At 35.4% G+C, this 14444-nt stretch overlaps 1 protein-coding gene across 6 annotated transcripts in view; it reads left to right on the top strand.

The window, feature by feature from the left end:
- Positions 1–7316, top strand: part of PAPOLA (poly(A) polymerase alpha) — a 66369-nt gene extending 59053 nt beyond the window's left edge. For 2 of the 6 annotated variants that reach the window (XM_033191408.1, XM_033191407.1), the window contains 3 exons: positions 897–959; positions 3066–3140; positions 5174–7316. In XM_033191408.1, coding sequence (XP_033047299.1) covers positions 897–959; positions 3066–3140; positions 5174–5269 — 234 coding nt within the window. In that variant the 3' untranslated portion in view covers positions 5270–7316. The remainder of the gene's footprint in view (positions 1–896; positions 960–3065; positions 3141–5173) is intronic. The other 4 variants (XM_033191409.1, XM_033191410.1, XM_033191411.1 and 1 more) reach the window with 4 other exon arrangements.
- Positions 7317–14444: the final 7128 nt, after the last annotated feature.

The following is a 14444-nucleotide window of genomic DNA, read 5'->3' as shown; positions in this document are numbered from 1 at the left end:
CCCACATCACTTCCTTCCCCATTGTTTTGAAGCAAACCCCAGGCATAATAACCAAAAATATTTCTTTGTATATCTAAAAATAAGGACTTCTATAAAATATAAGTACAGTATATTTATCACACAAATATTGATAATCCATAGTTTTACATATCAGTCAGTATTCAGATTTGGCCAATTGTGACACATTACTATTTTTAAAGTTTGCATATTTGCAGGGTACAAATAAAGTCCTTATTGGAATTGATTGATACTGTATTAAATCTCTTCTAAGCTGTAAGTTAGCCTGTGGTTTTTCTATGCCTGTTTTAAGAGTCACATTTAAAATTAAATTTTAATTGTGCTGAGAAAATAGTGTCAAAATAGTTCTTAAGACCCAAGCAAGGCGTTTCTCGAGTCTTGTGTTCTGTAGGATGTTAGTAGGTCGTACCAGGAACAAGGATTCTCTAGTTAACTAGGCTTAGGAAGATTAAGGTGGTGTTCTTTCTTGGTAGAATTGATTAGAACCTTCTGCGTGCCACTCTGTGTGAGGCTCCCAGAATGGGGGTGATAACTATGCCAAATTCCTAAAGTTGTTTGATCAGGATCTCTTTTTTTTTTTTCTTTTCCTTACAAAATATATTTCTATGAACTCTTAGTGGTTTTGGAAACGTACTTTAGGTGGTGATCTGCAGTAACAGTTTTCCTGATGCTTTTTAAAATTTTATTAGCTTCTGAAGCCAAATTTAATCTGATAAAAACATTTAAAAAGAGGAACCAGTTATCTATTTTAAGGCTATAGTTGATCTTACAGGTTTAATTATTTTGTAGTTTTAAAAAAGTTTATAAAGTAAAGCTTTGATTGGCAAATAATCTAAATTTTTCATTTTAGAGAATAAAGCTTTTTTTTTTAAAAACAGGATGAAACAAGTGAAGATGCTAACTGTCTTGCTTTGAGTGGACATGATAAAACAGAAGCAAAGGTATACTAATTTAGCCTTTAGAATACATACACAATTAAGAGTTCAGAAGATGTAATAGAAATGTCTCTAAAATATTGTATTTTGTTCTATAGGTTTTAGATGTTTTTAGTGTTGTTTATGGAGAAGTATTTGTTCATTTTTACTGTTAATTATGTAATGCTGAACACTGAAGGGAATATAGTGATGAGTGAAACACATTCTGTGCCTTTAAAGGAGCTTGTAATTAAGTAGAGAAGATAAGTCATGAATGTAATTAATTACATTATCAAAGAAAATCAAAGTAATTGAGGGCTGAGGGCCAAGGGGCAAGAGAAGTAAGATGTTATTTTTGACTGCAGAAATAGCAGTAAATGTCTTCATTGAAAAAATAAGTAGCATTTGAAGTGGCCTCAAAGGATATATAGGATTTTTGACAGTCCAGGCTGAGATCATGATCTCTCTCTGTTGGGTTGAGAATGTGGTATGATTACAAAAGCAGTTTTTGGCATAAGGTTTTGGCTAGAACCTGGGGTGCATGGGGCTTGAACGAGGTGTAGATGGGGTGGAAGAAATTTTTTTTCCTCAAAATGTAAAAGACTCATTTTTTTCCCTAGAATTTGAAATATATTGAAGGCTTTTAACTTTCTTTTGTTGTGGAAAAATTAGAAATTCTCCCCCTTCTCCCAAATTATCCAGATTTCTCTGATGGATATTTTAACAAATACTCTCTTAGGTTTTGTGCGTGCCCTCATAATGCCCTTGCTTTATAATTTCGATGTACTTCGTAAACCAAGAAAAAAATGTTTGTGTCATTATGTATCTACAAAATTATTAATGGCTTCACAGAATGCCGTCTTAAGGCTGTGATTATTTTTATCCAGCCAATTTCCTATCCATGGCAATTATTTCCATTTAAAAAAGAAAGCTGTGCTTTCCTACTGTAATACTGGTTACAGCTAAATATCATATCTGCCATTTGTTCATGTTTATTTACTTAGCATAAATTAATGGAAGAAGAATTATTGAGGAAAATAGTATGCTTAAAGTTTGGTATACATCACTAAGTTGTCCTCTAGGAAGGCTACATGTCTTCCATTCCTACTTCTTACATCTGATTTACCTTTTTTAATTTCATAGGAGAAAGCAGTGTTTCATTTTTTTTGGTATAGTTTCATTGAAATTGAAGTTTTCATATTTTTATTTTCTTTTTAAAATGTTTTTTTTTGAGATGGAGTCTTGCTTTGTTGACCAGGCGGGAATGCAGTGGCGCATTCTTGGCTCACTGCAACCTCTGCCTCCCAGGTTCAAGCGATTATCCTGCCTCAGCCTCCCGAGTAGCTGGGATTACAGGCATGTACCACCACGCCTGGCTGATTTTGTATTTTTAGTAGAGATGGGGTTTTACCATGTTGTCCAGGCTGGTCTTGAACTCCTGACCTCCTGATCTGTCCACCTCAGCCTCCCAAAGTGCTGGGATTACAGGTGTGAGCCACCGGGTCTGACCTATATTTTTATTTTCATATGTTTGTGTATATATTATTTTCTTTTGTGTACTGCTTTTAAAAAGTTTAGAGTAATGGTATGACATACTTTACCCTGTGTTTTCTGATGAGTAGAATCAGTGCACTGATTACTGAGGAGGGGTGAAGAGACCATAAGGAGGGAGAAATCTTTTTTAGACATATTTTCCACTTTTAATTAAAGATGTGGGGTTGTTTTATTTAGTTGTGTTGAATAAGTTTGTTTTTTTTTTCTCCCTCAAAACTAAGAACTTTCCTTGGGTTTATGCTCTGTTATTGTCTGGCAACATTTCATGATGTGCCTATGTGTGTTTTTAATTATCGTTTGCTTAAAATGTCCCAAGTTGGAGCTGGTTGGAAAGTCATGAGCTGTTTTGACCGATGCCTTATAAGATTAAAGTAGGCAAATAGAAATTTATTAATATCTGAAATGGTGAAATAACCTACAGCATCTACACACTAGGTGTTTTTGTAATGTAGTCACATCTTTCTCTTGATCCCTCCTGTCTTCCAGTTTGTCTTCTTTATTAGCCACCAAACCCAGTTATGTTCTTTTATTCTTTTTTTAAGTCTCTTTTCCCCCTTCCCCATCCTCTTTGTCTCACAGGAACAACTTGATACAGAGACAAGTACAACTCAATCAGAAACTATTCAGACAGCGGCTTCTCTGTTGGCCTCTCAGGTACTAAGTGCAAAAAGCAAGGAGAATTTTGTAAATGTCCTGAAGATTAGTGTGGTATATTGAATTAAAGTGAGAGTTCATAGAAGACTATTAAAATTAATCTTTGTGAAAGTAATTACTTACTAGCCTATAAACATATTTATTGTAGTTTTAAGGCAGGGCCCTGGATTTGACAGAACCGTTCTCTGGGACTGTTTCGATGTTAACTCATCCGCTTATATTAATATATTATTTGATACTGCAAATCATTTAAATTTCCACTAGTCACTTATACAGGTTTCATATGTAGGTTTTATTTGTAGGTCAAAGAGTGAAATTCAAACTAGGAATGAACTAAAAAACATTCTTCATGTATTTCTTTTGCAAAGGCTAATTTATTTTTATTTTAAAAATGTATTTCTGCCTCATTTTTCCACTACTGATTTCAGTTAGTTATTTAATATAGCCCATAGCTCTTCAGAATTACTTTTTCATTTGTCCTAGCAAGTCTACTTGTGACAGACCCTCACATACAGAATCTCACAGTAGGCATCTGGAATCTTTTTTCACTGATTTGTTTGTGAACTTTCATTTTGTTAAATAATTTTCTTCTTGAATCCTTTCACATGAATGAACCCTAACGTCTAGCTCAAACTCTGACACAAAGTAGATATATTCTTTAGTAGATGATAAAACTGGTTAATCTCTACAAAGTAACTGAGATAACAACCGCTGCTGTACTGATACTATGATGATATTTTGCTGCTTTGCAGCTCAGAGTTATTTTAACGTGATCATTTAAAAATGTGCTTTTGCTAGATGTTAACTTTTATAGTCTCTAAAGATATATAAATATTATGTTTATTTTCCAGAATACCTTTTCCATAATCTAATAAAACTTTAGGGGGAGTAACTAACATCAGGAAGCATGCTTAATATTGATACGTGGACAAACTTGTTTATCATTTGTAAACTGTCCTGTGATTGCATGTGTTTGGTTTGCCACATACTCTCTAGGGACTTATTTTCATAGTTTTGTCTTACTGAATTTATCCCTGTAGTAATTAGTACCCATGGGTATTTGCCTTTTAGATATTTTTATAAGTGAGTAGAATTTTCTTTCTAATGAAAGGATTCATAGAGCCATAGAGAGAAAAATCACCCAGTTATATAAGAAGAATGATTATGTTGATTTAAAAAAAAATACATTCCTATGTTTGGTAATGTTAGGTACATACTTACTTCTGGGGAGGTGATAATATTGTGGCTATACCTAGTAAAGAATTCTTATTGTTTTGAGATAAATCTGGAAATATTTATAAATGAAATGATAGGATCTCTAGGATTTGCTTCAGAATAACACAAGGTGAATTGAAAGTGGGAGGACGGTGGCTTAGATTTGACAATTGATGAAGCTGGGTAATGAATACATGGGGATCCATTATACAGTGCTCTCTACTTTTGTGTATGTTTGGAATTTTCTGTAATAAAACTTTAAAAGATCCATCTCTGTATTTTTTTAGTGTTAAAGAAAGCTTGTGATTTAATCTAATTAATATGAAAATAATCTACCTAAAATGTAGGATGATTAAATTATTGTTCAGCTGTATAGATTTAATTGTATAATTTACAGTGTCAGAAAATAATAAATTTACTGCTGCTGCTTTGTATAAAATGAACTTTAAGTATTCTCCCACTTGGGGGTGCTCCAATACTAGTTAATATTACCGCTATTAGTGTGGTAATAAGTGAATACGGTTTAGCAGTAACTTAAGCATTGTGTCATAGGTGATTCTTAGAGGAACAATTTTAAAAACTATTTGAAATTACTTAGGAGTTTTTAAAATATTGTTAAAATATACCTATTTGAAAATTCCTTTGTTGAACACATTATTTGTTAAGCAAATAATGTGATAGTCATATTTACATTCCATTTTGACAACATTATAGAGTTTTTAAATTTGTAATACTTTTCTCATAAGGTTTCTTAAATACATCTCATTGTTAAATTATGGTGCTTTGAATAATGTTGTGTTCTTTGCTTTCATTCTCAGAAAACATCCAGTACAGACCTTTCTGATATCCCTGCTCTCCCTGCAAATCCTATTCCTGTTATCAAGAATTCAATAAAACTGAGATTGAATCGGTAAAAACAACCTCAGGGGTCCATAAACAATATCTGCCAACTCAACCTGTTGTCTTCAAATGCTAAAAAAGGAGAATGGAGGGTACAAGACTAGACATGACTGAAATGGATTTGGGTTTTTTGGTGACCTCCCTTACTGGGCTAATCAGCACTTGATCAGAAGTCCAGGTTAGTATGTGAAGCCAGGAGTACTATTATTATTGTGTTAGCAACAGTTGCATTAACTATTTCAAAAATTACTGCCTTTAAAAAAACAACCTCAAGCTATATTTGTATTCATAATTGACATCTGGATTGGGTTTATGTTTGATGCATTGTTTGGAAAATTTCAATACAAACTGGCATAAGAATTACTTATTCTGATGATGCACTTTTATGTATTTTTCATTAGAAAGTAGAACTAATTTTAGAGTTTCAGCTTGATGGATTTTCATTTTTTCCTGAAGAATTTTCTTTACCATTAGCCTTCAAATTGGATACCGTTGTGCAGTGGTGTACTGTTATACTTCAGAGAAAGGGTAAGAGTACATCTAGTTCAGTTCCTGTGAGGTAGCTGTAACCCTTAAAAATGAAACATCAACTCTAGGGTACATTTGACATTGAAAGATTAGTTAGGAAATAACTTGGTTTTGATAGGGTCATGATTAAGAAATGATATATTGGTTTTATTTATGGAATTGTTTTATAGTGCATACAAATCAGTGATCAGCCAGCAAATATTTTTCTTTGAGCTTATGAAAGCTCTGTATTCTTCTGCCTTCAATCTGTTGTCTTCAAAACAAACAAACAAAAAGCTTCTTGCGCCTTCCCCTTCCTTTTTCTTTTTGCTTGTATGCACAAGGTAGGACTTACTTCGTAAGAAACAAAATGCCAGTATTTTCTTAAGCCATGATGTGAAACCAATGACCCTGTGACCACGTGGCACAGAACACTAAATTTTGGTCCCATGGCTGAAACTTGAGGGTGACTAAAAGTAATGCCTGTGAAACATGGTATCTGTCTGGGATGGCCATTTGATCTCTAAGAGGAATTTTGTACACTCCACAGAACTCCTATCTATAGTAAAATTGATTTTCAGTTTTAAATGTGGGCAAAAAGGCATTTTCTCCAAGATTTTAAAACTGATTCTTATTTTTAAATGGTTTACCGAAATTTGTCAGTACATTTTACATGTAGAAGCATTTTAAAAATCATTTCTAGCAAGCACTTGACATCTAGTCAGCTCTCTACTCCTTCTTTATTTTGTTTTTTTCAAAAGATTAAGAGCTCCTTTCTTTGAATAAAATAATTTCTCATAATTAAGCAGTAGAAGATCTATCTTTACAAAGTATGAGGGATGCCAGATGTTGATAAGCTTACTCTTTCTTAATCTGGACAAAGTAAACTTAACAGATTTTTCTGATGAGCATGTTTTATGAATCCTCCATTGTGCTCCATTCTATCACATGTGCATTTTTCATGTTAAACTGCAATTACTTAATCTCTTCCCCTATCCTTCTAAATTAATTTTCTGAAGTTGGAGTGTAGTCTTTTTCCCCTTAGGCTATGCATTAATCGAAGCTTTCTTTTCACCATGATTTATAATGTCTAGTAAACAATATTTCTACTTCCCACATCTTTGCTTTACACAGTCACCTTGCCCTTCCTTCCACCACCGAAGAAAAAAGCTGGTCATACTAACAGGTGAAGTGTACAAGGTGTCTGTGTGTTTTGTGTAGCTTCAGAGTTAGATTGAAATTACCAGGCACAGATTTAGTCTTGTCATTTTGTTTACACATTGGGGAAAACAATTCAGTTTATTAAACGTTTCATGTAACTGCACCCAAGTTTTGCCAAGCTGGAAACTTGGACCTTTTCTGTGTAGTGACTTTTTAATTATAGTTTTCATAACCTGGAGATCAGACTGTTGCTTTCGCATGATGTATGTAGTGTCTCATGACTGGAGTTTGCTTTGTTTTATAGTATCTGTACTCCTTGTATTTTTCAAGAGCTATTTTGTAAACAGATGATGTATTTCTCCATTGAAAACACAATAAAAAAAAACAGCACAATCTCACAGTTGCCTGATTTCTTTTGACTACTACTTTTTTTCAGTAATTTAATTGGTTCTGTCATAAGTTTATAGTGTGATTCTAAGTGAAGATTTGCAAAAGAATTTGATTACATTAGAAAAGATTTGTTTCTGGTTAACTTAAGCCATTGGCAGCAGCCTTGTATTTATAGCTCAGATAATAATTCGGTGTTTGTTTTTCATACAATTGATCTTTAGGGAAGAAAACATTAATATAGTTACTATTAATTCAATTTTAGCTGTTCCGTCCTCTAAAGTATTCTGTGTCTGTAGACACCATACATTATCTGTATATTTATTCTATGCCTGTAGACAGTGTACTGTCCTTTTCAAAGCATTTAGCACTTTAATGTCAGCAGGTGGCACTGTTGTTTTTCAGTGAATTTAGAATTACAGACCACAACCAACCAGGATTCTGTTTCTTATTTTACTAAATGTAAATCAGATATTGCTTTTCTTAATCCCCCAGATGCTCAGCATTGAATACTTAATTCATGATGTAGAAGTGAGCTGCTCTGTGTATTTTGTGATGGTCAGCTCTTGGGTATGGTTATCTTGTGTTTTGAGTGGAGAGATGGACCTCTTTATGTCAAAGCCATTGTTCTGAAGGACATGCAGTTGTTCATATATCATTTCTAAAATTCTATTTTAAAATTCTAATATAACCTTCCCTATATATAAAAATGGAGATGTGGCTGCATTGTGGGATAACTTTTTAGTAAAAGCAAAATTTAACTTCCAAGACTATTCAGTAAAAGGGAAAATATTGTAGGAATTACCCTTGTCTCCCTTGTTAACACTAAAAGAATTGGACTGGCTGTACTTCCTCTACTTTGGTAGACATCTGGATGCAGGACTGTATATCACAGTTTCTGAGTTTTATCATCCACATGGCCTCTTGGCATTTTCATGCACCTTGCTGAATTAGTAAAATTATAATGGAAAAAGTTGTGCTTTGTGGCTGTGGGTATATTCTAGAATAAAGTTTTTATTTTTCAATTTCCACCACACATTAAAATGTTTTAGAGCTCTGCATAGTATTAATTCTGGCTGCCTTCAAGGTGGCAATAAATGATCAGCAGCTCCAAGTCGTAATGGACATATGAACAGAGAAATCCTTAATATATATGGACTCGTAGACTGAGTCCTGGAAATACTGTCAGTGCACTTAAATGCACTTAAATTACAAAACCGTTTACCTGAAGCAGCACTGAGCAATCCTTTGGATATACTTTTACCTGTTTTTATTCTAATAAAAATGATGAGTACAAGAAAAATTAGTTGGTTTTTAGCCCGAATTATATGTTTTATTTTGATTTTTGTTTCTCCACATTATTTTGCTTGTTAGCTTTTCTTTAAACCAACATCACAAATGGATGTTGTCTTCACTCAGACCTGAATTTGGTAAATGAAATATTATGTTCTGTAATAAATATGACCTTCAGTCATATAGAAACAAGTGGTCTGTTTAATTCTAATATCTGTTTCTCATAGAATCAATTAATTCTTTTATCAATTTAAAAATTATTGTTAAATTTTACATAGCTTTTATTGGCACCAAATAAGGAAGATAGCCTCAATGTTTTTGAGCCATGTATTTCAGAAGTGATTGTACTTTATTCTAGAAGTGATTTTACATACTTGGGAAATCATTTCAGCTTCTTTTCTTCTTTGGAGACATGCTTTTGTCTCAACATTCTGGGAACATCATTATAGCTGATCAAACCACACAAGTATTCTGTTGAAAGGGATGGAATTTTAAGTACATTTTTTCTTTCTTCATCCCTTCCCAATTCATAGGCCTTTCCTTAAAAGGGTAGAATGTAAGTGTGCTTAAGCTCACATTTCAGAAACTTTACATTTGTGTGAAAGGTTGTGATTTTAGTTATTGTGCTTTTTTTCTGCAATTATCTTTTAATATGTTTTCTATTTTAATCCAGCTAAGAGTCACACCTACAAAGGGCACAGTTTTTGTTGAGTTTATAGAGTTTACCTGCTGTTTAAAATGTTAACTTTCAAACTATTCATGCTTTAATGTAAATAAGAGTGCAGTCATTTTTTTCCTCTGGTTTGGGTATCTTTAAATTCCACCAGTAAGGTGGGAAATGTGTCTATTCAAGTAAAGAACAGAAGAGTGAGCAAGAGTGAGTGAGTGTGTCTGTGTGTGTGTTTGTGTGTGTGTGTGTGTATCAAAGCATTATTTTTTGCTTTGGTATTTCTTTTTTTCTTTTTTTTTTTGAGATGGAGTTTAGCTCTTTTTGCCCAGGCTGGAGTGCAATAGCGCGATCTCGGCTCACCGCAACCTCCGCCTCCCGGGTTCAAGCGATTCTCCTGCCTCAGCCTCCCGAGGAGCTGGGATTACAGACATGCGCCACCATGCCTGGCTAATTTTGTATTTTTAGTAGAGACGGGGTTTCTCCATGTTGGTCAGGCTGGTCTTGAACTCCCGACCTCAGGTCATCCACCCGCCTCGGCCTCCCAAAGTGCTGGGATTACAGGCATGAGCCACCGTGCCTGGCTTGCTTTGATATTTCTAAGGTACAGAATAATGCTTTGTGCCACCACCTTAGTTTGTTTGTTATATGTTGTTTTAATTTTTTAATGGTGAGAATGGACTTATGTTCGGCCCTTCACACTCCCTCTCACTGGGTTGCAGAATTGACTAGGGGGAAGCCCAAGGGGGTGCTGGTTTTGTTTTTCATTTTGGAATAAATAGAGTCTGGATGCTAGAGAACTGATTCGCCCTAGGCTTGAACTTGGCACTGCCAACTTGGTCTAAGCAGCAGCGTTCCCTTTTCACGTGAGCACAGGTGTCAGAACGTTATGACATACCACAGCAAAATGCAAAATTTTGCAACAGTATAAATTCAGTTATATAGTAACCAGTCTTACAGAGTCTCCCTCTGTAGTCATTGAATACTCTTCTTTTTGTCAGTTTTTGAAATAAGTCAACAGATTTGTTATGGTAGGTTTTAGTCTTGGGCTGGTTTTAATGTTACTAGTAGTTAAATGATAAAGTCTCATCACCACACATCACAATATTCGAAACGACATAGATGGTATCCTCATTTTTCACATAACCTGGATGATTTTTATTAGTGATATGACTGTGACCTGATTTTTTTTTTAAATTATCTCTAAGTCTCTTAAAAATACTTCACAAGCCTTTTAGAAGTGTTTCCTTTAATTAATTTGTAGGATGTTATTTTTTGATCCAACAGATTTCATGCTGAAAATATATATTTTGAATAATTCAAACATTTCAGTTTTATGGGTTTTTTTTTTTATAGCTCATTGGAGACATTTATCTCAGTCTTGTGTGTTTTCTAATAATGTCATGTAGTCCTAAAATAGTTAAAACTTTTTTTTTTTGGTATAATACTGTTTTTGCTCAAAGACTTCTGGAAGTGCAGAATAGCAAAGTTATTTCTGGGGACTAAGGTGATCTTTGTCTCACTACCATGCCCCTCTCAATCCCCATACATACACATATATGTGGGTATTGGGGTTCTTTTCAGACTCTAGGCATCTGAAATTAAGTGAGAGAGTGTGTGTGTGTATGTGCGTATGTGTGTGTGTATATATATATATATATATATGTAAAATGTCCCAACTTTGTGTTCTTCTTGTGGATGCTGTCTCTCTCTTGGCACGGCACCCTCCTTAGAAACTTTCACACTGTGTGATGCCTGGTGCTATGTGATTTCCAGAAATCTGGCATGAGAATTGGTCCTTGTTTGCGTTTTCTGACTGCAGTGGAGCTGTTAATAAAGAGATTGATGATAAAGTTGTCGAAAAGAGACAGTTGGGCAGAACTGCTCCCCATGAGTGACAGAGGGCATGATCTGCCTTCACAGCCAAGAAAGTCGCCCCCAGCAGAGAACCGACCGTGCCTGGACACTGTGCCAAGACTGTTAGGGGAGCTTTACTGCACTATTAGGCTACTTACTACCTCTCTCTCTGTCGCTTTGGCTTACTTCACATTACCATTTTTATCCTGAAGTTCTTGAGATGCTCAGAACAAATCTCTTTGCATATGTGACACACACTTTCCAACTGTAAAATAATTATTTTTGAAAATTCTTTAAAGCACTCAGTTCATCCTAATTTGGCTTTTATAGTAAAATAGTAAAAGTTTTAAACTATTACTACAGTTTTTCATACAAAGCCTGGCTCAAGAATAAGCATTGGCTTCAATAAGCATTTGTTACGGGATATTAAACATTTTAGCCATACTTATTGTAACTGTATTTTTCATCTATCACTGTTAGTAAACTTAGGCTACTGCCATCCACTTTAGCTGTTCATGTTTTTTGTGGTCTCCTTAATAACCCGTAAGATCTTTTTGACTCTCTTTAATGTGACTTTAAAGGTACAGATTTTTCCTGTAATTTTTAAGCTGTGTTAGGTTACATGTTTTTCACTTAGGTTTTCTTAAATATGAGACTATTTTAGTAGACTTCTCTTTTAAGGAAACCGATACCATTGTGGCCTTTGTCATGTTGAATGAATCAAACGTGAACACTTTAGTTTCTTAACAATGACAATTCCCATAAAGCTAGTTTTCCAAGCATGGTCTTTGTCATCTGCCTAAATTGTTGAATAACTTTTTTTTTCCCTTATAAATAACCAGTCTTCTTTAAAAATTTAAATATAAAATATTTAAATTTTAAAATCTCAAAGTAGAAGGCACCTAATGAGCCTTCTCATTCATTTTGTCTGTGATGGCCTCTTCTCAACCATTTCCATTGAGAGAGGAGTCTGTATTTCATGTTGCCATCTCTAGGCAGCAGTTGAAGTTTTAGCTTGGCTCAAGGTGATTTTCTTAATCCCCATAGTTTCCTTAGAAGCAAGTTATGACCCATCTCTACTTCATTTAACAGGGGACCTTAAAACATTTCTCAGGAGTCACTAGCTGGTTTTCTTATCCCAAGTCAAATGTAGGGATGTGTTTTATAACCAGAGTATATTAGCACATCACTAATTCCCTGGAATTTGGTGGTAGTCTAACAGCACTCATTCTGTAAGAACCGCACACCTGAAGAGAGGAATAAGGTTAGCTCATGTCCTTAGATATATCGTAATCAAGATAAATCCCCCAAGTGAAGTAGTACTTGTGGGTGTAGTGGAGCAACTTGTACATTAGGGTGATACCAGGTTTTCTCAGTAGGCTTTTGCGAGGTTTATGGTGAGCATGAGCTATTGCTAAGCTAGAAATCCACTGATAGGAAGATGAAAGCAGTAATTGGCAGTAGTTGAAGAAACTATCAAGTGACATCAAAGGTCATGTAATTTACTTCTGACCATCTTGTAAAGTGTGTTCTTGCTATTCTGTATTATTTGTTCTACTGACTCACTTTTGATGTGGGAAGAGGTCAGCTGGAATGTCTTACAGGACTCTGGTTTAGTAAACTGAACTGTAGCATGTTGAGAGCATGTTTTCTGAGGCCAGATTTGTTCTCAGAAACCTCCAAAGAAGGGTTTCCTCTGCCAGACTTGCCAGAGTTGGCTTTTGAAAGGAGAGTTCTATTCATGGACTCTTAAGTCGTAATCCCTATAAGATAGACTCAGGATGGGTAGAAGAAAGGTGAGCTGCAAGGACTCCTGGTATTTTCTTAGCTCCCCCTTGGCCTTGTAGCACTTTGTCTAGAGTCTTGCTGTGTCGCCCAGGCTGGAGTACAGTGGCACAATCTTGGCTCACTACAGCCTCTGCCTCCTGAGTTCAAGTGATTCTCATGCTTCAGCCTCCCAAGTAGCAGGGATTACAGGCACGCACCGCCACACCTGGCTAATTTTTGTGTTTTTAGTTGAGATGGGGTTTCTTTCTCCATGTTAGCCATGGCTGGTCGTGAACTCCTGGCCTCAAGTGATCTGCCTGCCTCGGCCTCCCAAAGTGTTGGGATTACAGGTGTGAGCCACTGCACCTGGCCCCTTGCAGTACTTGTATGAAGAGCTTTGAATTTGGCTGTTAACCAAACAGGCTGTAGGAAAGCACGAAAATCTTCATTTTCAAAAGGGTTTGAAGTAGAATTTTCACATGTTAGGAACATAATTTTTAAAGAAGGGTAGTGTAACTGGGATGTGAGGAAACAATTATTGAACAATAAGGTGAGGCCAGAAGCCTAGAGAAAATAACTTAATCTCTCGTCCCTTGTTTTTTTCAACAAAATGTTTTTGAGTTGTCTCTGTGCCTGAACTCTTCCTGGTTGCTGACTTCAAGGAACTATTAGATTCCAATGGAAATTAATTTTTTTGTTACATTTTTGTATTTTAATTAGTAATATGGCTAGTAAGTGGCTGCACCATATAAATTAGCATGACTTCATTAATTCTGAGTTCTTTGGAAATTCTTGTTTGTAATCTTATTTTGATCACCACTCAAGATCATATTATCCAAAGCATCGGTGCTTCCATGAAGGAAGGATTAGAAGTTGAAGCACCTTAGAGGCTCTGACTTGAGTGGTGTTTTACTTGAAACCTGCCATATTGGTTTAACATGGGGGAGAATACAGGGAGTTTGAGGCATGACCGATGTTGGGGCCAACTAGAAGATTGGGGCCTCGTGGAAAATAAGTGGTCTCTGTAGGCCTTTTGTTGAGTGGGAGGGAAATGGCATTGGCATTGTGATAAAGATGCATGTAAAAGAAGAGGTCTGTGTGGGCATTTTGTTGCGTGGAAGGGGGATGGCATTAGCATTGTGGTACGGATGCCTAATTTCTGGTTGTAAGAATTAAATTCCATAGGATACATCATCTGCCAGGTTTGGCACACGCTAGAAATACTCAGCAAAGTTGCCCATCAGGCAGTTCATCTTGACTGCCATTTTATCATATCAGCTGAATTAAAACATTTAGTACACAACTTTTCTGTGTGTAGCGGAAAGAATGCCTGTTTTCAAGGCAGAGCTGCATTCAGGTCTTAACTTCAGCACTTACTAGCTATTGAGCTCGTGCAGTTACAGCATTTTTTTTTTTTTTTTTTTTTGAAGCTTGTATTCCTTTTCAGCAGAGATGAGCAATGTCCTTTTAAGGTGATTGTGAGGATAAAAGGTAAGTAAATGAAGAGCCTCATACTGCAGCTGTTACTGCTGTGTCCTGATGCTCTCTGA

This window comes from Trachypithecus francoisi, unplaced genomic scaffold (genome assembly GCF_009764315.1).
Source record: "Trachypithecus francoisi isolate TF-2019V2 unplaced genomic scaffold, Tfra_2.0 Lachesis_group3, whole genome shotgun sequence".
Classification (NCBI taxonomy): Eukaryota; Metazoa; Chordata; class Mammalia; order Primates; family Cercopithecidae; genus Trachypithecus; species Trachypithecus francoisi.
This window is presented reverse-complemented; position numbering and strand designations above follow the sequence as displayed.